Here is a 26,061-nt window from a genome sequence, read left to right on the forward strand (position 1 = left end):
CCTACTTGCCCTCACTGTCATTCTGCAGAGGAGTCAGTGCGACATTGCCTTTGGGACTGCAATCAAGCGAGGACTGTTTGGAAAGGAGTTGCTTGGATACTCAGCATTTTTCATACTTCCCCTTTCTTCATGACTTGGGGCTCGGTTGCATGGTTATCCCTTACTGGGCCCTAGGTGTTTTATGAGGGTGAGCCGCCTTCTTGGGCACTCTCGATCCGTCGACAGGTGATAGAGCCCTGCTCTCTTCAAGATGTACCACATATTCCTTTCAGCGCTTCACATGTTTCAGTGGACACCTCTTGAGAGATTTTGGCTAGCATTTCCTCTTGGCACATTTGGATGCTCCATAGGCTGAGGCGACTCCTTGGAAGCAGAGGTATCCCTATTTGCAGCAGGGAAACCCTAATTCAAAGCAGAAATACAGGTACAGCTAGTCAAAAACGCTGATAACTCCCCCACTTGGACTCCAATGCCGACCAACTTTTAGGAGCAGCCTGTAGAGCCTAGGGCGACCAGCTTGGTGCAAGAAGCCCCAAATTCTGAGCATACTTGGCTAGATTGCAATTTAGGTGAAATTCGCCTGCATCAGTCAAATTTTCGAGCAATTCCTGGGTCAGACCTGCACCATTTCGTGTTTCTTGCACATAGGAGTGATCAGGGAAGCAAGGGCTATCCAATGATGCTAAAAGCTGCAAATTCTGAGCACTCTGAAATTTAGGGTCTCTGCACAGTCCGACACGTGGCAGCAGCTGACTGAGACATCTGATTGCGATGAATTTTTGCACAGAAGTAGGGATAGGCCTCAAGATGCCGTGCTCCAAGTTTCAGCAAGTTTGGACATGATTTACCCCACAATTCCCCATGAAAAGGGCTCTGATACCAAATGTAACAAGGGCAACTACTAGACTACTAAAATGTCACTTAAACTAGTAAAAAGAACAGAAAAGATAGAGGGGTAGGGTTAGAGACATTCTCACATGAGAGGGCATGGACTTGCAGCTCCTTGGGCTGGCTAGCCTTTGCCAGGGGATCCTTCTTGGGATTGAGTCAATCACCAAAGGGAGTAGACTCCAATTTGTATTATGATCAAAAGGTACTTACAGCTGAAGCCCCTTTTTATATTATGGGAAATTGGGCCAGCAACACTAAATGCTTATGGGATAACTCCCAAGGGCGGCCACGTGGCATTGCATGATTTAAAGTTGCATTTACAAAAGGAAACAGTAGTTTCCTACTAAAATAGAGCTAACTACTAAGCTGGAAGTAACTACTGTTACATAATATAACTCAACACATTCATGAAGTGAATATATGTATGTTAAAGTTCATATATTTGTTTGTGTGGTGTATACCAATGTTGGATGCCAAAGATTGCCACTCCATAACTCCTTTCAAGCCTACTTTTGGGTGCCTTCATAGAGCAAGATGAAGCATTGCAAAACTGCAAATCATAGAAGTACACAAGAAACTGCTTGTCATGAGGCTCTCTTGCATCATTTGTAGTAAGACCTTGATTCCTCCTTAGATGTACTGGGGGAGAAAGAAAAGTAGGGTTTTTTAATGTCTGCGAAAAGGCTGAAAAAGCTTTTTAGACAAAGAGATTGAAGTTGCCATAAAAATATGCCTCTCATGGAGGAATTGGAGCTGTCTATCACACCTGCAAAAACAAAAGATACAATAATAAAGTATTGGTGAACTAAGGAATGACTAGAAATACTTGATGTGTTCGGAGTAGTTCTTGTCATGTCCTAACATGTGTCATGAACAAGTGTCGGTCGTTAATAGTCTGAGCTCCAGGTTGAGGTGATTGGAAGTTAGGATTTCTCAGCTCTCATTAGAAATTTGTGTTCAGTCATATCGCCTCTCGATGTGTATCATCTTTGCCTGCCAAAAAGCATTTCCTATCTCCTCTTAGGATGTAATACTCTGCTTAGTCTTCCTTCGAAATCTTTGTAGTATCCTCATGTTAAATCTTTGAGCTTGTGAAATATTGAGAGGGTTATTGCACTCTTTTTGCATTCTTAAGTTTTCAGTAAGGCTTCTGGTGTAAAACTGAAGAGTTCTTTGGCCAGCAGCTTTGCTTGTGTATGTCACTTTGCTGCAACATGAGAGGAAGTTCAAAGCAGCATTGGACACACTTTCAAGTAAGGCAGGGGAACTTTTCACCATATTGAGTGATAAGCTGAAGTTGGAGGTGAGTCTTTTTCAAGGGGAATGTGATTTTTACAGTACTTCAAAGTCTTTAAGCAGTTAATATCATTTCACAACAGGCTATTTTCACCAGAAAAAGTTCTAAAGTTCTTGTTGGGTGATTTGGCTGTACAATATGTCCACAAGCTGCCAGGGTAAGCTGCTTCTTTTGTCACACCAATATAAACGCGCTGCGGAAGTTCTTCAAGAGGCCTTGGAGATAAGGTGAGTCAACATACTATTGAGGTTTTCTTTGTAGGAAATCAGTTTTGTTTCACATATCTGCTTGTATGTATCTTTGCACCTTCATTTGTAAAAAGGAAGGAAAGTTTATTAGCATCTGTGGAAGACCGAAAAGGTTTTGAGACCAAGATCTACATCATGATCAGAGTACCCCATATAGGGGACTACCTTAGCTCACCTCAGCCTGTTGTAAGTCTCATGAAGACAGCAGACATCTGACAGACCTGGCCATCAATGTTGTAAATGTTGCCAAGACCAAACCTATAAAAGGGGGGGGGCGGTGCCTGCTGCTCCATGCATCTGTTCTTGATTTGCAATTGAATACACTTCATTTTCAGCTGAGCCTCCATGCTCTAGGCTGAACTGAACTAGAATCAACACCCGGGAACTCTCTTCATAGCCTGAGCTTGTGCAGACCATCAGAAGCTAAGGTTTCTACCCTTGAATCCATGTACTTTGATATTTCAAGAACACGGATTTCTATTATCTACTTGCTGTCCTTTCCTTCTACGTTCATCTACAGCCATTTCTACGTTACCGTGCTGTTAAACTAGAAACTAGCTGGCTGTAGGCTAACCTACTTACATTGGTATCAGAGCTCTTTTCAGGGATTTTTGTCACATCGTTTCGATTTGAAATTTGGAGCACATCATCTTGAGCCGACGGCCTACCTACCTGCAAATTTTTTGTTGCAGCCAGGTGTCTGTATCCTCAGACAGACCCATGGCAGCCACATTGACCAAATTCTAAAGTGTTCAGATTAGCACACTCCGGTATCATTGTGTTCAGCTGGACCAGGAGATCACAAGCCCTCAACAAATTCAACGAAATTCTATGTTTTGAGCCAGAATTGCTCAGGAATTAGTAGTGCAGGCAGAGTCCTAATCTTGAAGCGATTTGGAGATTGGGTGATCCAAGTAAAATTTTTCCTGCATATATGGAGTCGTCCTAGCTGATTACACCCTGTACAAGTTTGAGACTGATCAGAGTCCATGTGCTCCTGCAATTGCCTCAAATTCTGTTCGAGCAGGTACAATTCAGGGTTTTCTCAGCCAAAAGATAATCTCACTTGGGGCTTTTCAGTTCTATGTCCTATATTTACTCCGCCCTCCCTGCTCGCTGCTCCGCCCACCCTGCCCACTGCTCCGTCCCCCTCTGCGTGCACCTCTGCCCGCCCCTCCGCCTTGCTGCGCCTCCCACTTGCAGCCCTCCCTACCTGCAGCCTATCCCCTCCGCTAGCCCCTCCGCCACCTATCTCCCTTGTAGTCCCTCCGCCGCCCAGCTCCTCCCTCCTTCCGCTGCCAAGCTCCTCCCTCCTGCTGCCGACCAGCTCCTTCCTCCTGCCGCCCTGCTGCTGCTGCACCTCCTGCAGCCCCTCCCCGTCGCTTGACTCCTCCCTCCCTCCGCCGCCGCCCTGCTGCTGCTGCTCTGCCTGCAGCCTCTCTCTCCCTCGTCGCCCTGCTGCTCCACCTCTTGATTGGCATGGAGGGGTGGCTCCCTTGGAAATTGGTGGGCTGCATGGGGGCTTGAGTTCCTTTAGTGACAAGTGGTGCCATGGGTCATGCATGGCCCTCCGCATGGTCCCACAAGCTGCCATGAGTCTTGTGCCGTCTCATGGTGCCATGCGTCCCATGCCACATGTCATGGCTGCCACATCAGCATGCCAAAGTTAGCTTGGCACAAGCATGCCAGGCCAGCTTGCCATGCTGAAATTCTGTATTAGGGTTATTTTAACCACTATTTATTTGCCTGACTAATAAGTTTTTGACAAACAGCTCCATTCAAAGGGCTAGTGTAGGGCTAGTTTGAGTTTGGTTGGTCTTCCAACCTATTAGGCGTATTATGTTTGTCTTCTTGCCTTGTATCTCTTTGACTCTTTCATGTTCATAGGCCCACATCCAAGGCTACAGTAAACATTTTCTTTAACCATTGCTGGGTTGGTATGCATTCTATACATTTGATTGGTCCCATGTTCAGATACTCGGGTGGGGTGTGGTCTTTACATTGCTGATAAAGAGATACATCTCAACTTGTCGAGACTAATGCCGGTAACTCCTTCAATGGGGGTCCATCATCCAATGCTCGATCTTACCAACTAGTACCCAACTGAACAGTAGGAAAACATATGCCTTCTTTTGGCAAACATCCTAATGTAAAGAACTTGAAATTTGAGAAAATAAAGATTTGAAATAAAAGGATTACCAAGCAAGTGGATATGCGTTTTGTGAAGAGAAGTGACACTCTCGTGGGCGAGCTACTGCCATAGGAGAGGACACTACCGGATGTGACAAGGGCCAAGGGAAGGCATGCCCTTGCTAGAGTGGTGGTGGACACAAACCCCGTACTCTCTTTGTGGAACCTAAGGAATGGATTGAAACGAACGATCAGGAACATCGGTGTATAAAGGAGAGCTCTACCATTGAAATATTCCAAAGTAGATATAGAATAGTAGGCAAAGGCTTCAGTTGAGCTAAGAGATCATTATTTTGATACTTGCCTTTTGGACTATGCATTGTGCTCACGATAAATTACTAGGATTATATGAGTTGATAATTTGGAAAGATTCTGGCTGACAAGATATTATTGATAGGAAAGATTTGGATGACAAAGATATGGTTTGATAGAGTTTGGTAAGATGGCACATGAGTAATGGCCGTTCATTCAACATGTTTTTCCAGGACTTTATTTGTATAGATTGTGTTCTCTTGAGTGGTACTCAGTTATACCTGACGAGGAATTGTACATTGGCGATTAATGGATGTGCATATGTGTGCTTTGCTAAATGACTGAATGTGTTTGAGGTTTACTTATTTGCAGACTGATATACATTAGTTTTATTTTTTCCTGCGTTTGATGATTGCAGTTCAGATGATTGGGCTGTATTTCTACAATTTTTAGATGCAACTCTGGAGGTATCATGTGATAGTGCAGTTTCAACTTCCAATTATGAAGTAAACGGAACTGTGGGCAGCAATATCGTTACCTCAATGAGCTGCTTGTCTGAAGATGAGGTGTGGAGGAAGACGACAATGCCCATTGTTGTGAACTTTGTTTTATATCCATAGCAATTTCAAAAGTACTTTTATGTATTCGCTGCAGGTTGAGAAAAGGTTGCAAGTTGCGAATGCATTTATCCTAAAGCTACAAAGTAAGGATCAACAAGAATTGAGAAGGGGACCCTTTCTCGCAAGTATTGAAATTGAGAAAAGGCGATTTCTGCTGAGTTTGAGTAAAATGAACTTGCAGCAAAGAGATCAAGGCTCTGCAAATGATTTGAGGGTTTCAATTGTGAATTACTTCAGAAGGTACAAGATTGCGAAATTTTGACCTCAAACCATGTGGTTGGTGAGTAGAGGGAAAATAATCAAGTTGTGTGCTGTACAACTTTTTGCATACATTCGCACTTGCATGTGTGTGAATGTTTGGCTTTGCAGTTCATAAAATTTTTCCTAACTTCTCATGACGCATTGTCAGAAAGTTATAAACATGAGTACTTCTAAATACAAAATGAAACACACAGCAATTCGCAGGGAATTGAGGTTAAATTTGCAGTTTCAAATGTACTTCAATAAAGCTTTTACTAGCTCTAAATGCTTGCTTTTATTCAGCTTGCATGCTGTTATTACAACCCTTCTTTCCATGCAAACAACCTTCCTTCCTGATCAGATTATAGGTTGTATAGTATTGCACGTATTGCATGTTATGTTTATGTGATGTACATCAAAAAATCACTTGCGAATGCCTTACAATTAGGTTTTTGGGTGACAGTTCTTACATTTTACTTGCTGGATTATTGGACTTTTCGTGAGAAGAATGGATTTAAACATAAAACATGTAAACTGAATACAATGGATTATGACAGGTTTGGGCATATGGTGAGCTTTGCATCTGATATACAGGATTATGTAGATTTCATCAAAAGTCATGATTGTGCAAACTTAGTTGAGCTTTTACATGAGGCCTGTGACAAAGTCGAAGATGAAACTCCAGTGAAGCGCATGAGAAGGAAAATTAGTGTGCATCAGGTCGAGATGCAACTCGAAGCAAAGGCAGCAGCTTCAGATAAAGGTAACTAAACTAGATGTTAACAAAGCTCCGTTCTGTTCAGCGTGCTGCATCAGCATTCCATGTCTTCATAGCACATCAGCAATGTAGTGGCAGCCCAGTAACCATGATAAACACGTGCACATCAGTTTTCAAAATCAGAGTTGGGGGACTGGTTTTTAAATTGCAGGTTTGGAGTCAGAAATGAGTCCTTTTGGCTGCTAATGTCATGGCCCATTTCTCACATCCATGGTTTAGTCTTTTGTCCAATTTGCACATTTCTGTGAAACTCTTTTGCCAAGTACAAATATTATAAATTTGTTTTAAACCACACATTGACATGTGTTCGTTCCATTTATGTAAACCATGAGGTTTTTTAAAGCGTCTGGCTTTTACTTCTTCCTAAAATTAGGGTTTTAAATATATAACTTACACGAATTGAATGTTAATTTGGCCAATGAAACAAAGTCTACAGCTTGTTTTTGAAAGCCCTCTGAACGGAGCCTTTAGACATATTTAGTATATCATGCCACGTGGCAACATCAGGCACTATGTACAAAGCCAATTAAAGGCTGATTAGGCTGAAAACTAAGTAAGTAAATTAGCCTTTGTTACAAATCTGTAATCAGTCTGGTACAATTCGCAGCAGATACACACCAAGGGAAGAACTGGAATTTTAGAGAAAGTAGGGGAAAACATGCATCTCCGAGAGAGTACTGCAGTGAATTTTGTCTAGGGACTTTGATGAATTGAACAGGGGAAAGAGGGAGCAGAGAACATGCACACTAGGGGCCAGAAAGAAAGCCCCCCCCCTCCAAAATTTTTTTTTCTTTCTTCAGTCTTGAAATGTGAGTACCCATTGTCTGGGTAATCTGTTTAGCCTGTAGAGCTGGGGGACTGTGTGGATAGTTGGCCCAAAATGGGTCTTAGGTGGGATGTGCTAACAAGGGTACTGCCTAGACTTCCTTTGAGAAAGAAAGAAAGAAAGAAAGTCTATTAATGTCCACGGGAGATGAACAGGTCTATGGGACAACAAAAGCCGTCTAGTACATCTGCTTAGGGAGGACACATTGCAGCTCCAAAGGAGTCCAAAAAAGTGCCTACGTAATAAAGAGACTGGAATATTTGAAGTTCATTTTGAAAGGATATTGTTTGAAGAACCTGACAGTGTGCAGTAGGCTACTATCTGGGATAGTAGGAAAATTGAAATCATGTATCCTCATCTAGCATCACATATATTGTTACAAATGATTTGTCCTCCATCTGGCATTTGTAGACGGGAATCTTTGAGTTTGAGTTGGTTTTGCCATCCTTTCTTGAAATCTGTCATGTGCATGGTGTACCAAGGGTTAGGTAGTAGGCTAACGTGGGTCAAGGGATAGCAAAGGGCCGGATGGCTATTTTTTGCCGAGATTGTATATATGTAGATTGCTTTATATATAGTGCTCGCTTTATATGGAGGGAGCTATTCATAGCTTCATGCTATCTATAGCAGGGTTTCCTTCTATATAAAGGGAGGGCGAGTGCTGTTGTGGTAGTTAACGCTCCTCAATTGATGGATGGGGTTTGGACCTTGGCCGGGACTCTGGCCATCTACACGGTGGATCATAGGTGGAGTATCGAAGGTCCTCTGGACAGGGCTTAGGTGGTATGGGATGCTTGGGTTAGATACGGGCCTATGGATGAGTCGAGTTGTAGCACACGTGCTTAGGTGTGATTGGGAGGATCGAGGCGCTTGCGCATGATTCTGGTTGGATCGAGGACGAGTTTCTAGGTCAGTGATATGGTTGGATCCTGCAGGGTCGTGACATTTGGTATCAGAGCCACTCTATCACAGATGACTCGATTGCAAAGTATGCACGGATTGAGAACTCTAGATACGCTTCCCAGAGGTACTTCTGCAAAGTTTGAAATTTTGCTAATGTGTGGGATGCATATCTGGAGCGATGATGGCTAGCAAGTGAGGCGATGGATTTCAGTATAGATATGCTCTGCCAGGAGGTAAGGTCGCCTTTTTTTTGGGGGGGTTTCTCAATTGTTCTTCTTGGGAAGAAAGCAATGCAATTTCAGCAAGAGGCACCTAGTTGTAGGGGTTGGCTTGGGAGAGAAAATAGCTTTTGAATCCAGACAGCAATCAAGATTTCAAGGTTGCTACATAGGGATTCATAGTTAGTGAATAAAAAATTATTGGATCAGCATGATGATGTCTAATACCGTTTAGAATCAGAGTAGATAACTGTTGGGAGGGAGCTGTAGCAGGGAACTGTGACGATCTCAAGATTCTTCCCGAGATTATGACTATGTGGTCCATGTGTGTTGGGAGAGATGGTACGTAGACTTGTGGCAGGTTGATTATCTTCCTTGAGCACGCTAAAAATAAGGCACTAGGGATCACGAATGGGGGCGCTTGCTTTTTGAGATGCTTTTTTATAAAAGGTCAGGCCGATTTCTAAAAAATGCAGGGTTTTAGGAGCTTCTGGAATAGTAGAGACATAATAGCTCTAGACTAATTTTGAAAGGGCTCCTAGAAGAAAAGCCAACTTGTTTGCTTTTGAAGCGCTTTCCTTCATTGTGCCTTATTTAAGTCACCATGAGACGCTCATACGCTCACACACACCACAGCCCAGCCTGCTTATGCTCCCCTTTCCAATGATCTTACTCGGAATTGCTGAATCGTGATCCCTTTTTACCCTCGGATTTCCTCCTAAGTGGCTGATCTCCAGCATCTCCATCGCCCAAATATCTCTCCCCACGCAGCCATCACCTCCCCTCTTCTTGTGAACGGACTCCTAAGTACGTGGTGGGCAGATTTGGCAGTTTGCAGTTCGCCATCTCTTTTAGCTGTGGGTATTTTACGATGGAACACCACCACAACAATAAGATACCTTCTCTTGATTATTGTCTTATTGAGCTTGAGGACGAAGTTACATCCAAGCTTATACCCCGTCGTCCCGAAGTGCTACTTAGGGAGATGGATTCCCCCCGGGATGAGCTTTGGGCAGCTCTTCACTATTATAAGAACCCTCAGTTCCAGAAGTATATTGCAGAAGGCTCGTACTGTTCAAAATGTAGACAGCATGTTCTAGACTCTTTGTATCACTTCCGAGTTATTGAGAAGCAATGAATAGTTTGGGATCCTAAGTTTTTCGCGATCACCCACTTCTTTTTGGCTCGACTCGATCTTTGGGCCTCTTTTGGTTCAGAAGTTCCCTAATTCTTATGACTTGTGTAAGAAAATTGTCTTGTTAGTATATTAACTAGATTTTGGTTGGTTTGGTTTTTGCTTTGTAACTAAGTTGGCATTTATAATTTGATAGTATTTTCAAATTATATAACATGAGCTTGGAGTGAGAGAACTAGGAGGTACTTGAGGAGAGTGGAAGGAATACTACAGACCAAACATGATACAAGAGCGATGGAAGTCTTCAAGTCACGTAATCTTTCATATGTCTTGAAATTTTTAGATATATGGTACATTGATGATGGCTGAGTATTTGTTACATTTATTTTACGAAATCGGAATTAACGAAGGCAATGGGATATCGCTTGCTAGAATCTTGGTAGATAAAAGATAGATCCTGTTGGTTTCTATTTGGATTAATTGATTGTGAGTTATGATATTTCTTTGAGTTACCCTTTGGACATATGAAGGTTCTTATTGATTAGACTAACATGAGTCTTGTTTGAGTGCCTTCTTTGAGTCATGTCAAAATGGGGAAGCATTTAGATTCTCATTTTTCCAAACCTAGGTCATAGATAGACAAAATTCAAGAGTTGTTAAGGGCTAGTACCTGCTTGTTTTTTCATAGACCTACTGGTATGGTTATTGTGACACAAGGGGTGATATAATCACGTTAAGATAAGATTGAGAACAGATTTGGCACCCTGACTTAATCTGGGATGGTGTGAGTTGAAGAGGATTGGCTACCCTAATTCACTCTTATTGTCCATTGAGATTTTTACTTGCAGCATATCTTGGTGGTATGAGACATTAATGTATGTTACATCTAAGATTCTTTGATGTGGTGGTATAATTCAATTTGAAGCAATATCGAAGGGCAACAAGGGTGAAGCACAAGTAGGATGAGTTGAATTGGGGGCATGACACTTTACAAGGACTGACTAACATATTTGCCTTGAGAGAAGCCATACCCTGGAGCTCCATAGTAGATACAATCTTAGGGGGGTTACCACCTCTATTATGATGATGGTGTGTCAGGGCTTTGGTTGGGACATAAAGCTCTAAGATTAGAAATGCTAAGTACCGGATGATCGTGTGCTAGGAGCGATTTTATTGTGCACAAGGTTTCTACAAGATATCCAATAGTGGATTTTGTCTTGAGAGATCTAGGATTGCATATTTCCATAATCTTTGGCTCACATAGGCTATTATTCCTATGATACTTGACTATATGCAGGTCCAGAATGGTACCATTGACTTCATATAGCCAACTGAATTTTTATTGATTATCCTTACGTATGGGCAATTAGAGGATGGATTAAGCGACCATATCTTGGGTCACGATTTTGTCCTTTGATAATTGTTAGAAACATGGTGAAGGGAGAGAGAGAGAGAGAGAGAGAGAGAGAGAGAGAGAGAGAGTTAGGGAGTGAGGAAATAATGCTCAAATGAAGACATGAAGAAGGCTTTCATTCATTCATCAAGTGTATCATGACAAGTGAAGTACATGCCTTTATATAGGCTACTCACACACACTCTAGCACCTAGTGCATATGGGATAAGTCCCATGATGACACGTGGCACTCACACAAGGCTCACATAACCTAGTACTAGATCACCTAGTACTACACACACATCACATCACATCACTCTTTGACTATGATATCTCCAACACCCCCCTTCAGAAAGAAAGAAAGAAAGAAAGTTTATTAAAGTCTTCGGAAGACCAATGGGTCTATGAGACTGTGAAAATCCTGATACAACGAGCTGTGGTAGTGGAGCTACTAAACGAGCATCCATACCAATGCAAAGAGGGGTGAGATCCAACACGCAAGAGTAGACGATCCTGCCTCCACCGCAATACTGCAAAGAGCAAGTCAACCTATCCAACACCTCCCATGTGATAGTGACTTCTTAGTCAGCTTGCGACCGGTAAGGGCAAACCATCACTCGTCATCCCCCCTTACTCTGAACTAGGTGGTCAATACCATCAACTAAAGTGAAACACAATACAAGCATTTTTGGGGGACAACCCAGGGCAGAGTACCTCTTATTGACTCCAAATAGATTCAATTTAGAGGGACAACTCAAGGCTGAGAACCTTTATGTGACTCAAACACAAATACACATAGCATCACTAATGAGCATCTACCACCTCAGAGAGGGATAGATAATGTAATATAGCAGATAAATCTTGCTCCTCAGGTCCAATAGATGTGACGTATATATTCTCGAGCTTGTCCAGTGACTACTTGGCTGAGGTAATGAGGTCAAGATGATGAAGTAGATTGTTAGCCAGCCTCAAACCAATAAGTGTCCAAGCTGAGACTTGTGTGGATTGATCTTCACTACGAGGACGAGGCTCCATGTGTGCAAACTGAGGGAACAAACTCGCAGCACCAGCTGAAAGCTAGAGACCGAAATGAGCAGGCTGCATAGGAGAGGCAGCTGAAGCAGACTTAGGGTTAGGGCAAGAGTGACGAATTAGGGTTAGGGCAAGGGTGACGTGGCAGCTATGGAAGGTGGCTCTGATACCATGCTAGAAACATGGTGAAGAGAGAGAGAGAGAGAGAGAGAGAGAGAGAGAGTAAGGGTGTGAGGAAATAATGCTCAAATGAAGACATGAAGAAGGCTTTCATTCATTTATCAAGTGTATCATGACAAGTGAAGTACAAGCCTTTATATAGGCTACTCACACACTCTAGCACCTAGTGCATATGGGATAAGTCCCATGATGACACGTGGCACTCACACAAGTCTCACACACATAACCTAGTACCAGATCACCTAGTACTACACACACATCACATCACATCACTCTTTGACTATGATATCTCCAACAATAATTACATGAAGATTCTTCCATCACGAGTAAAGAACTCATGGTATACCACTTTTCCCTGTTTGTTCTCTCTAGGTGTTCAAGATTTGAGACGATTTATTTTCCATAGATTGAGATAGTGCTTCTTCTTTTGAAGCAAGATACTAGGAAAGATGGTACTTGATAGTTCTGTGATGGCAAATCTGTCGTGCAATTCAACCCAAGAATTTGATTTACGATAGCATTCAGTTGCTGGATTTTCTTTATGAATACCAAGTAATTCAGGAATTAGGCTTGAGAGAAACTGCAACCCAAAAATTGTTCAATTGATGGAGTTGTTAGAACAATGATTCCCTTATATCAACCTCAGATTTTGGATTCAAGGATATTCAGGATGATGAATATTTTTCCGTGAATACCAAGTCAGAACTCAATAGATAGGGCTGACAGAATCATTTTCTCCTAGGTACAAAGCTTTACCATGCTTGTGTATGGAGATGTCGAAGAAATTGACTCTGTGGATTCAAAAGCTACTTGATTTCTCGAGAAGAATACTCGCAGACATGTAACCTCGTTCAGATTAGAGATTTACTTTCCATGAATGACTTATCAAAGATTTGGCTTTGACATAGAATACTTGCAGACATGTAACCTCGTTCAGATTAGAGATTTACTTTCCATGAATGACTTATCAAAGATTTGGCTTTGACATTAGCTTGTCTTTGATTAGAGTCTCATGGAAAGCATACTCAAACTGCTAGTCAGAGTTTAGTAATTGGCATTGACTCACCTTCACAGAGAGTTTTTCGGGCTTTCTGGTGAACTTAGAAGAGTTCTTAAAGGTACGTCATGTGCATGGTATACCTAGGGTTAGATAGCAGGCTAATGTGGGTCAAGGGATAGCAAAGAGTCGAATGACTATTTTTAGTCGAGATCGCTATATATAGAAATTTCTTCATATAGAGTGCTCGCTTTATATGGAGGGAGCTATCATAGAGTCATGCTATCTATAGCGGGGTTTCCTTCTATATAGAGGGAGGGGCAGTGCTATGGTGGTAGTTCAATTCAGCGCTCCTCAACTGATGGATGGGGTTTGGACCATGGCCGGGACTTTGTCCATCTACATGGTGGATCATAGGATTAGTACCGAAGGTCCTTTGGACGAGCTCAGGTGGTATATAAGACACCTAGGTTAGATACCATGGATGAGTCAAGCTGTAGCCCACGTGCCCGGGGGTGGTCTCGAGGATCGAGGCTCGTGCACATGATTCTGGTTAGATCGAGGATGAGTTTCTAGGTGAGTGTTAGGGTTGGATCTTACGGGGTTGTGACATAGAGAATTTGCATTTGTATAAGAATAATCTGGTCATCTTCCACTTCCTGTGGACATGCTGTCACTGACTCCACAAATGGTTTCAATAACCTGATATGAAAGGCATTGTAATCCCCAATGAGATGGTAAGATCAAGCATGAAAGTCACATGATTTATTACCTTTTAAATCCACAAGGCTCAAAGAGGCCATGTGAGATAATTTCTCTTCCGTCTTGCCTTCGTTCCCAGCCTTGCCTTTTCAAAATTTAAAATTTCAGTTAAAAGCTCCTCCATTCTGTAGACTTCCTGGGGACATTTGTATGGCTGCCTTACATTTTTCATAGTGCTGTTTTGTAATAATTTTCAAACGTAGCAGCTGCAATATTTCTGTCTTTTCTCTATATATGTGAAGATTGCAAGGTCTTACCAGACAAAATCTGAGGAGCTATCCCAATGCATGTACGCATCATCATATTACAAGTGGGAAAAATTACTCCCACATTTCTATTGATCATGTACATGGAGTTTTTAGAGATCCAACATTGTGCTATTTGTGTGACTCCACTATGACCATTGGTGGGTGGATGAAAAGCCATTGGAAATGTAGGAAAACACCAATGCATGGTGTGCCAGGATTTTTGCTCGCTAACAAGTTATGGTACTCAACCAAAACTTGAGCCAACTTGCTGAAAGCAGAAATATGCAAGCAGCAAATACAAATGAACTTTCATTGAGCAAAGTGGAAAGATTAACGGAGTTCCTCAGCAAGAAGACGACTCCAATCAACACTCAGGTTTGCTGCGTGGTCAAGTTTTCTATTGCAAATTCATTTTTCAGTTTACTGTGCGCTATTACAGCAAGGATGGAGGACACCGATTCAACCTTTTCCTCTTCAGTCCCTTCTCTTCCTTCCTCCTCCCCCAGATTTCTCTCTTTCACCATCTTGAACTTTGGAGAGTCAGGGAAACGAGATGGGTCGAACTACCCAATCTGGAAGGTGAAAATCCGGAGTCATTTAGTGGCTTGGAAGTTGACAATGAGAGTGGAGGCAAAGCCGAAAGATCTGTTGGACAATTGCAAGGATTATGCGGGCTGATTGGAGACATTACAGAGTGGATATGGTAGGCTGGAAGGATGTAGGACAGTGTGTTGAGAGTTCACGCTCAACATCATGTGATCATGTGTGCATAGCACCATCACGTGATCATATGTGCATAGCACTAACCTTATAGAGTGCTATAAAGGAAAGGGTTAGATCCTTAACCCTAACCCTAAAAGGGTTTGTATATATTCTATTTTTTCAACTAAATCTAGTGTACAGTTAGTCATTTGTGGTATGCTCTCTAGTTGTGTCCTCTCTCCTCATCTCCACTCTTCTCCTCTCCCCTCTTCATATTTTGTCATGGTATCAGAGCCTCCCTTGCCTTCCGTTGAGGCATTGTGATCCTTGAGAGTGTGAGAGAGATTGTGAGATTGAGAGTTCTCTTGAGTGATTGTGAGATCCTTCCCTTCACTTCCGTTGAGAGAAAATTCCGTCCATTTTCTTTAAGAGATTTCCGTTCAGCTCTTTGAGAGAGAGAGAGATTTAGATTGTGTGGAGTTAAGAGAGTTTCATATCTGCTGAGAAAGAGAAATTCTGAATGTGTTCATTTCGAGAGAAAGAGAGGGAGAGTTTTTTGAGTTGAGTGCTTTGCATAGAGATTCTCCTTACTTTGATTGTGTGAGAAGAGAGTTCTTTGGATGATTCTCTCTCTGAGTGGCAAGAGATAGAGAAGCCTCTTATGAGATAGAAACACCAAATGGCAGTAGCCTATCTACAACTCTCGGGAGACCCAGCTCAAACGCAGTCACTGCCTCCTACGGCCATAGCAGCTTCAAACAAGGTCCACAACCTCGCCAATGACTACGCAGCAATCAAGGCTCCAGCAACACTAAGGCTCACGGCCTTCTATAGCGTCTCCTAGTTGGTACCCGCGAGTGGACCTCCATAGTCTTCTACGAACTCTGTCTCTATGCTACTCCAACGATAGCTTCATCGACGCACAACTCCTTCCAAGCCTCCCTTCAACGGCCGCTTCTAGCCCATCAGCAGTCGACCTAACGGACTCTCCTACAGCCACGGGCCATTGACGCAATGCCAGCATTCCTACAACCAGCTTGGCTGCTCTAGTCCATTGCTATGCTTCTCCAATGCAGCCCTGCCTCGACAAACGACCGTCAGCCAGTGGTTTCCTCAGACGACCTTCTGCCAGATGACCACCAAGCCAAGTAACTCAAGTCGCCAAACGACTGCCAGCCAGTCCACAAACAGCTTAAGGTGATCTCCTATGCAACGTAGCTCCATGCTCCTAGCTCCTGGCTTCTCAAAAGACTCCATCAAGGAGCCCTAACCTCGCTTCAGTCGCCTCACAAAGCCTCCGACTCGCTCACGGGCTGAAGCTCCTTCGGCTCCTATGACAGCCCATAGTAAGGCGGCTCAACCAGCTCGCCATCGGCCTAAGGTTCCATCGCGACTCCTTCAGTGAACTTTGCAGCCAGCTCCAGCTCCAAAGCGCTCCGCCTCCACGAGTTCACGGACAGCAACGCCAACGGAATCTTCCTCTCCATCCGTCGACCATCACAGACGACGACGGAATCTCTGAGATTCTGTCGGCATCTCAACCAATCTCTGACATGTGGAGGATAAGGCAACCACATCCATTTGACACATGGCAGATAGGACCTAACTAGGGTTAGGTTTAGTCAACCCCTAGTTAGGTGGTTTGATCACAGTTGTGACACGTGGCAGATAGGCTTTGATCCGGGTTAGGTCAGTGAACCCGGGGTTTGGTCTTTGGTTAAAATTTTGCCACGTGGCAATCCTTATCTGTCACCTAAGCAATCCACGTCATCAATGACACATCATCAGTGCCACGTCATCAGTGCCATGTAAGCAGTCACGTCAGTAGCCCAGCTCAGCTGACACGTCATCAGTGCCACGTCACGAGGCCACGTCATCAGGCCATGTCATCCTGCCATGTCACCACTGCCACGTCATCATTGCCACGTCACCTCTGCCACCTTAGCAATGCCACCTCAGCAGTGCCACCTCAGCTGTCCAGTCAGCATGTCCAGTCAGCATTGACCCCTGTCAAGCATACACAGTGCTCCACAGGTACTTAATGTGACTACTCTTGCCACCTCAGCACAGGGCTTCACAGGCACACCTCTTGCTAGGCACAGTGCCACATCATCACTGCATGTGACTCACAGTGACACATCATCATTGAGCACCATTTGCACTTCTTTTGCCCCTCCACCTAGATCAAGTCGTATCTCTTGATCCAGGAAGAATTTGAGGGCGCTCCAAAAAGGAAAGTCGCTCGTTTTTTCGTGCTCTATGCGCTCGTTACATCACGCGCACATTTCGGCGCAAGCTACACTCACATTTGAGCCTCGTCGACAAAACCACTTCTTTCACGCACATTTGCCTCTACATCGACGCATCTGACCCAGCACTTAAAAAGAACAAAAGAAAAGGAATTATTTGCTGTTTTTTCATCGATCGACGGTTGGTTTAGATCTAGATCAGAGTAGACTAGATCGCCATAGAGGGGACGCTTTGAATTTTCCCAAGTTGCCAATCTAAGCCATGCCCGAAGTTTTCGACTAGTACCTACTCGGAGTCAGTCCATACGCTCACATACGGTTTCACATCATTACATTACCTGAAACCTTACGTCCATCAGTTCAGTGAGCAGACTTCAGAGTTCAGAGGCATTGCAGATTGATTCAGTGGGCAGATAGCATTTGATTTCACACACACATGCTACCATTGTAAAGCCAATTCGGCTATCTCACGGCATCGTGCACATCATTTCAGCCTTGGAAAGCCTCTTGGCTATTCCCGGCATTATTGCCACAAGCCTTGTAATTCAGATCAGATTTTATATACTGCAGTTCTATCTTCACCGACGGTACAAAGATTTCACTTGGCATGTTTAGTGTATTTGCAGAGTTGATTCATACAGAGATCTTCACGACACTTTTGAGTACATTTCTTGCACCATGTCGACTAGCAACCTCAATCTGGAGGCATCTGCTAAGTTAGACAACTCCAATTACGGTACATGGAAATACCGAATGGAGACCATTCTTGCTAAAAGAAGCTCTACTCCATCTGTTGTCACAGCACCAGTAACGTAATCTACATCGGGATCTACATCTACACAAACAGTTTCCACACCAGTAGTAGATCCTGCCATTGCCCGAGCTCAAGCAGAATGGGATAAGAAAGACAAGTATGCCTATCACCTGATCAAGCAGAATGTGCAAGATGTCATGCTAGGACAACTCAACACAGTCAAGACATCAAAAGAAGCATGGGATATGTTCGCAGTTCTCTACGAGTCCAAGAACATATCCAGGATTCTCACCCTGAGAAACCAAATCAACCAGAGTTTCCGCAACAGCAGTGAAACCGGTCATGCTTATGTACTCCGCATAAAAGACTACAACAATCAACTTGCAGCAGCAGGAGAGACTATGAACCCCGCAGAAATGGTTCAAGTAATCCTGAATGGACTAGGAGAGGGATACGAGAATCTAGTCCAAAGTATTGCCATTCAACGGCAAATTTCGATACTGGAAGAACTTCAGTCAGTCCTACTTGGTGAAGAACTCAGGAGTCTGGCCATTCAAGCACGTAAAGGTCATTCTAATGATCAAGCATTCACAGCTTTAGACAGAAGCAGAGGCAAAGGCAGAAACAGAGATAGATCATATCAGAAAAGTGGTCATCATCATCAGCAACAAAATCAAAGTCAGAATCAGCATCAGCAGTAGCATCATCCTTAGCAACATCAGAATCAGCAAAGAGGAAATCATTCCAATCGAGGAAGATTCCAAGGACGAGGGAATGCATCCACCAATGTGTCAAACATTCAGTGCAACTACTGTCACAAGTTTGGACACTATGAAAGAGATTGCCGCAAGAAGCAGTACGACCAAGGCGGTCAATCCAGCAGCAATCGAGGGAATTCCCGAGGAAGAGGAAATCATTGTGGTGGATATTCTAGTCACAGTCATTTTGCAAATAAACATGGAAATATGTTTCTTGTAAATGAGGAATTGCATCAGACTGATACAATGCACCTAGACACTGATTTCAATCCCAAAGAGGATTACAGTTATCAAGTCGACCAAGTGGAACAGGATCCTTGGTACATTGACAGCGGTGCATCATCTCATATGACAAATCATAAGGAATGGTTCACAGAGATGAAACCATTAGAAGGTCAGAAGAATGTCATCTACACAGCAGACAATATACCGAATCCAGTTCAAGGGACAGGTGTTATCCCTATGAACAATTTCACTGGTACAAAAGGATGCTTTGATTTGATTCATACAGATGTATGGGGTTATGCCTAGACTCGCAGCATCAATGGTTCACTTTATTACTTGACCTTCATCGACGACTACAACAGATATTGTTGGGTCTACTTTCTGAAAGAGAAATCTGAAGTGTTTTTCAGATTTCAAGAATTCAAAGCCATGGTAGAAAATGAGACAGGCACAAAGATTAAGGTCATGAGATCAGACAGAGGAGGTGAATACATGTCTTCAGCATTCATGAACTTTTGCAAAAGTCACGGCATTCGAAGACAATTCACATGTGCAGATACTCCTCAGCAGAATGCAATAGCTGAAGGAAGAATGGGACTTTAGCAGACAATGCTAGAGTAATGCTTAGTGAAAAGCATCTTCCGAATCAGTATTTGACAGAAGCAATAGCTACAGCTAACTATTTGCTTAATCGGCTTCCTATCGAACCGATATAGGGTATGACTCCCTATGAAGCATTCACTGGACACAAGCCACGCATTGGGCATCTCCGCATATTTGGTTGCATAGCATATGCCCATATACATGATGATCATCGCAAGAAATTGGATGCGAAGTCACGCAAATGCATCATGGTTGGCTACAGTGAAGAAAGCAAAGCATACAAATTGTATGATCCCATCAACCACAAAGTCATTATCTCCAGAGATGTAATCTTTGATGAGGAATCAGAATGGAAAACCTTACCTACACAGGAGATAGAAGCATCGACTTCACAGTCATCTACAGAACAGGTTGATGAAGAAGAGCAAGAATTGCCAGCAACACCCCAAGCAGAGCCACAGTAGCTCAGACGGTCTACTAGGGAAAGCAGACCACTAGCCAGATTGACATATGCTCAGAAAGGCAAAGCAATTCAGGTGGAAACCACCAACTATGCTCTTATGACTACCATCATGGCTACAGAAGAGCCAGTGTACTTCGAAGACGCAGTAGACAAGCCAGAATGGCAAACTGCTATGAATGAAGAAATGAATGCTTTATATAAGAATAATACTTGGGAATTATGCGACCTTCCACCAGCAAAGAAGGCCATAGCAAACAAATGGGTATACAAAGTGAAGTACAATCCAAATGACAGTATTCAGAGATACAAAGCCAGATTCGTTGCAAAAGGATTTGCACAACAATATGGTCAGGACTATGATGAGACTTATGCTCCAGTAGCAAAGATGGATTCCATACGGTTCTTGATATCACTAGCGACACTCAGTAAATGGAATGTGTATCAGCTCGATGTCAAGAATGCATTTCTCAATGGTTATCTAGACGAGGAAGTCTACATGCAATAACTAGCAGCTCCTGAAGAAGTTTCATATGGCAGATTGCAAGATTGCAGCCACTCCCATGGAACAGAGTTTGAAACTTACTAAAGATTCAGAAAAGCCTACATTCAATGACAGGTTTCATAGGCAGCTCATCGGATCTCTTATATATCTGACAATCACACGGCCAAATATTTGTTATGCAGTAAGCTCACTAGCACAGTTTATGACGAATTCAAAACAGTCTCATTGGAATGCAGCCAAAAGAGTCTTGAGATACATCAGAGGTACAAGACAGTTTGGGATAGAATACAGAGGAAGTCATCCACGGTTGCATGGATACTGTGACAGTGACTATGCCGGAGATCATGAGACCAGGAGATCGACACAAGGATATGCATTTTTCCTTAGTCAAGGTGTTATATCATGGTTGTCAAACAAACAGCCAATTGTTTCTTTGTCTTCGACTAAAGCAGAATATAGGGCACTCACTACAGGTGCATGTGAGGCTATATGGCTCAGAAGACTATTGTCAGAAACAGATTACTTTAATGAGTCAAAGCCAACAACAATATAATGTGATAATCAATCGGCTCAAGCATTGGCCAAAAATCAAGTATATCACTCCAGAACAAAGCACATTGATGTTAGAGAGCACTTCATCAGAGAAAGAGTGTTACTTGGTGACATCACACTGCATCATTGTGATAGCAAAGAAAAAATGCTGCAGACATCTTTACCAAACCACTCGGTAAAGAGCTATTCGAGAAACACCGACTAGCTCTTGGTTTGACGCAGAGGAAGGACATTCCCATTAAAGGGGTGTGATGGAATGTAATGCTCAGTTCTTCTTCGATTTCCCAGAATCATCATCTTGAGGGAAGGTTCATGATGTTGATCTTGAGCGAAGGTGTTGAGAGTTCACGCTAAACATCATGTGATCATGTGTGCATACCACCATCACGTGATCATATGTGCATAGCACTAACCTTATAGAGTGCTATAAAGGAAAGGGTTAGATCCCTTAACCCTAACCCTAAAAGGGTTTGTATATATTCTATTTTTTCAACTAAATCTAGTATACAGTTAGTAATTTGTGGTGTGCTCTCTAGCTGTGCCCTCTCTCCTCATCTCCACTCTTCTCCTCTCCCCCTTCATATTTTGTCACAGTGGTGAGGGAGGTTGAGCTGAGTGGAGATACGGAGCTATTGCTCGAGGACTTGTGTTTATATAGGTGGGTGTGAGATGGTTTAGGGCAGGTCTAGGGCGGTTTAGGTCTGTCTGGAAGCCACCTTGGCATCTTTCAAAACTGCCCTCAAGGTTCATTTAGAAGCTTCCCTAGATTGGCTCAAATAGCCACCCTTAGCTGTTATGTATAGGATCCTCTACTTGTAGGATGCAAAGATTTAGGGCGTTTCTGGACCGGAGATTGACATTGATAGTCTAAAGTGGCATCTCTCAGACGATGAGCTTTCTCTTGAAGGCTACAGAGGAGAAGGGACCTGGACAATCTAGGCAGGCTGATTAGGAGCAATGATCCATCACTGCTTTTCTTCCCCGACGATGCCAGCCTTGACCAAAAACAGAGCCACTGCTAGACGAGATCATCTTGTCTATCCTCAGCCGACATATTAGTCCTACTGACATTTTTCATAGGTCTTGTAACCCAGATGGATAGCTGATTGGGCGGTCGAAAGCCAGTGGCATCACATCATTGCCCATTACATTTTAGATTCTCTCTGCTGTAGTGACATCGTGTTCTATTTCTTTTTAGTCTTGTTCCAGACATCAGCCTTGGGATATGGGTACCCTTAGCTTTCATTGTATCTGGTTTACTTCAGTCTCATAGGCCCTTCAGTCTTTCGTAGACGTTCTTTCTTTCTTTCTCCCTGACCCCTCCTTTGGGAAAAATACTAATATTTTACAATGGGGACATATCCGATGTACTTTACATTATTTTCCCACACAACACACATAGCGATACCGATATTTGTGCCATACATACGGTAGTACTTATGTCCCCAGCCCAGTAGGTTGTCTAATCCATCTCGTTTTGAAATGAAAGACACGACATGTTCTTTTGGAGTCCAAAATCCCCTCAATTCGATGTTCTTTTTTCAAGTTAGTTTGATTTCTTGGTTGTCTCTCTTGATCGCGTCTACATTCCCTTTGTATATGGAATTTGGATTTTGTTTCTTGCAATTCTGTTGTGTGTGGGGAGTTTTTTTTTTTTTTTTTTGGTGTTCATCTGGTATTTCACTAATGAATGGATAGCTCAAGACATTTCTCAACGGTATACAAAGATAGGCTTTCTCTCTCGGATTGTATGTCTCTTTATAGAATTAGAAATGGTAATACTGATTGCAACACCAATATGTTCTACTTGCATTTTAAATTTTCAGAGCATCAATGCTCTTGTTCAACATTGAACTTTGCTTGCAAGCATGGCATGCCTATATCTCTTTCCCATTTTTCCTTGTATCTTATGCATCGAGTTCATTTGCATGTGATGTGTTATATTAGACCTTCCCATGAATTCTCTAAGAAAATGTGTTACCTTATAAACAGGATGGTTTCTCTTACCCCGTAGTCCTTTTTTTTACTGCAGAAAAAGCAGTGCTAATTATATTACTTCGAGAACAAGATACAAAAGGTCAGCTTGTAGCTGACGGGCTGCGTTCACAAATGGGACACAGCCCTAAAAGGTAACAAAATAAATCACTCTCTCACGGCGGGATAAGGCGAGTGTGAATGAACAGCCATCGGGGAGGTGAGTAGCGCCACCGAAGGCCCTGCGAAGTCTGCTCGAAGAAGAGGCCCTGTGTGTCCCAAGCCCGGAGGAAGCGTCTCCGCTTCTCCCAACCGGACCTGGAATCTCCCTGAATCTGGTCCCACTGGCCTCTGAGGGTATGAATAATCTCGCTCCAAATATCAGTCATGATCTGGGCAGTCGATAAGGAGGTGCCACCGAGGATCTGCACGCAACGCGAGGTCCAAATGTGCCACCCTGCGATGCTGCTAATAATCTCCCAGACTGGCTGCCTCTCCTGAACTCCTGTATCAGCCTCTGCTAGGTGCGGCGGGATACCCTCGAGCGGCCCCCACGTCCCCTGTGTGATAAGGAAAGTGGGGTCCTGTTGGCATGCCTCGAATAAGTGATGTAGACCAGGTGCGGTGCTGCACCAACAGAACGCGCCCCAAGTGATCACACCTAGCTCCGGTGCTGCGCGAGTGAGAATCTCGAAAGTCCACCTCCACACTTCCTAGGCGCGAGTGCAGCTCCACAGGCAGTGTTTTGGTGACTCCTCAACCTCATGGCAGATCTGACAGCGTCCGTCCTGGCCTATCTGTCGCAACCAGCTTCCCACCGGAAGACCTTTGTGGGCAAGAAGCCACAGGAAGTAGGAGATCTTCCTCGGCCGCCAGCTCTCCCACAAGGCCTTCCAGAAGGCCTGCAAAAAGAATCTGAAAATACCCTGTGCATACCAGCTGGGTCGCTGGGTGGGGGGGCGGCTCTGCATCCTCCCAAAAACTCGTTTGCCCAAAGTCGTGCTGTAGGCAAAGAAGGAGGTCGGCCCCTGTCCTGTCACAATCTCTGGCCAACTCCACTCTCCTGGGTCCCAATCAAGCTCTGACAAGGCCCTCCCCTTCTAGAGCCAGAGTCGCCAAAGTTGCATCTGATCCTGCTCAATGCTAGGATCGGTACGCCAGACCTTCCCCAAAAGGCCTACGACCCGAACTCTCTGCCATGGGAGTAGGGGGTCGATGAGCGCATCCTCTCTCTTGAGTCGTCCATCCCCCATAACCGCGAAGAAGGAAATAGAGGAGTCGTCCATCCGTCCTGCGACCACCAGTGGGATGCCACGGGGGGTGAATTGTCCCAGCCAACGGTCGTCACCAGGCATGAGGATCTGAGGCTCAGGTGGAATCAACCAATCAGCTGGGATCGCGCCGTCGATCTCCGTGCGTCTCGCCTGGGCTCCACGTGCACCTCCAGCTGCGTCTGCGAGATCAGCCGTCTCCAAATGTCTGTACGTGTCCCTCCAAACTCGAAGGGACCGGGCTGGCCCCCTCATCCAGCCATCCCACCTGATATGTGATCTCTCCCCCAACTGAAGGCCCTCGGCATCTCTGACCTGATCATTCCAGATAAGCGGTTGGCGATCAATCTCCTCCTGACAGCAGGGAGGGGACTGAATGAGACTGAGGCGGAGCCGCCTCCAAACCATGAGGAGGCTACGAACGAGTGGGGAACAGGACTGAGTGAGCGGGGCGGAAGTGAAGATCCACCTGAGGGACGGGAGCCACTCTCCACCTCGGCGCGGGACACAGGAACCGACCCCCTGCTGAAGTAACATCTTCCACGTCTGCCCCCTCGGGGTCAAACCGCGGATGACTAACTTGCCTAACAAGGCCTGACTCTGAAGCTCTGGATCGATGACTCCCAGGCCTCCCTCAGCCTGCGGAAGAATGACTGTCTGCCAAGCAATCCTGGCTCTGGTATCTCTGATGCCATCCTCCCCGGACCGAAGGAAGTTCCGAACCAGCCTCCTAAGCTGTGCCACGCTGGATCTCGAGAAACACCAACAGGAAGCCACATACCAAGCCGTGGCAAGGAGGACTTGGTTGACTACGAAGGCACGACCTGCAAGGGAAAGCTTAGCAGTGCTCCAGAAAGCCAGCTTTAGTCGGATGAAATCTAGCACCGGGAGAAATTGCCGAGCTGGCGTGATGTCCAGGCCGACCTGAAAACCCAGGTATCTAGCTGTCTGTCCCCATGGGATCCACCCGAAACCCAAAAACCTCCCCCACTGAGAACGCGCCCCGGGGTCTGTGAGAAAACCAACTGATTTGTTCTAGTTGATTTTTGCACCAGCAGCCGAACAGAAGACCTCCAGGGCCATCCTCACCCTCTCCAGCATCAACTCATCGTCCTGGACAAACAGGGCTGTGTCATCCGCGTACTCCGAGTCCAAGAGTTCCGTGTCCTCCCGGAGGGGAAGGCGAACACCCCTGATCCCTGTAGACCTCGCCCGAAGGTAGTAAGTCATAGCCTCGGCGAAGAAAAGAAAAAGGTAAGGAGCAAGGGGGCAGCCCCGACGCACTGATCTCTCCAAGCTAAAACGCTCACCCATCCTGCCTCCAATGATGACTCTGCTAGAGGTTGTCCTGTACAAAGCTGAAATACCTTGAATCCAACCTGCTGGGAAACCTAGCCGCTCCAGAGTCCCCTCGAGAAAGGACCAGTCCACTCGATCGTAGGCCTTCTCAAAGTCGAGAAGTAGGATGGCAAGGTGTGATCCGCTGTGCTGAGCCCACTCCGCCGCCTCTGAAAAGGTAAAGACATTATCCAGGATACTGCGATCCTGGACAAAGCCTGTCTGAGTGTCATGAATGAGGTCTGGAAGTAGAGGCTGAACTCTGGCGCTGATCATCTTGGCGAGGATTTTGTAGGCAGTGGAAAGGAGAGTGATCGGGCGCCACTGACGGATCTCCTGTCTATCTCCTCCCTTTGGGATGAGGCAAATCAGTCCCGAGGAGAGGCTCTCCGGCATATAACCGCTGCTGAAAATCCTCTGAAGAGCTGCTAGGAGGGGCTGATGTATCTGGTCCGAGAAG

The 26,061-nt window shown here is 44.5% G+C and overlaps 1 protein-coding gene across 1 annotated transcript in view; it reads left to right on the forward strand.

Annotated features, from left to right (window-relative positions):
- LOC147897574 (Tetratricopeptide repeat (TPR)-like superfamily protein) overlaps positions 1 to 26,061 on the forward strand; it is a 121,951-nt gene that overhangs the window by 40,467 nt on the left and 55,423 nt on the right. Inside the window, exons 6-10 of the mRNA XM_087380642.1 lie at positions 2,076 to 2,194; positions 2,345 to 2,415; positions 5,297 to 5,444; positions 5,533 to 5,738; positions 6,296 to 6,501. Coding sequence (XP_087236768.1) covers positions 2,076 to 2,194; positions 2,345 to 2,415; positions 5,297 to 5,444; positions 5,533 to 5,738; positions 6,296 to 6,501 — 750 coding nt within the window. The remainder of the gene's footprint in view (positions 1 to 2,075; positions 2,195 to 2,344; positions 2,416 to 5,296; positions 5,445 to 5,532; positions 5,739 to 6,295; positions 6,502 to 26,061) is intronic.

Source organism: Dipteris shenzhenensis, chromosome 10 (genome assembly GCF_047967505.1).
Source record: "Dipteris shenzhenensis isolate YYH24624 ecotype China chromosome 10, Dip_SZ_1.0, whole genome shotgun sequence".
NCBI classification, from domain to species: Eukaryota; Viridiplantae; Streptophyta; class Polypodiopsida; order Gleicheniales; family Dipteridaceae; genus Dipteris; species Dipteris shenzhenensis.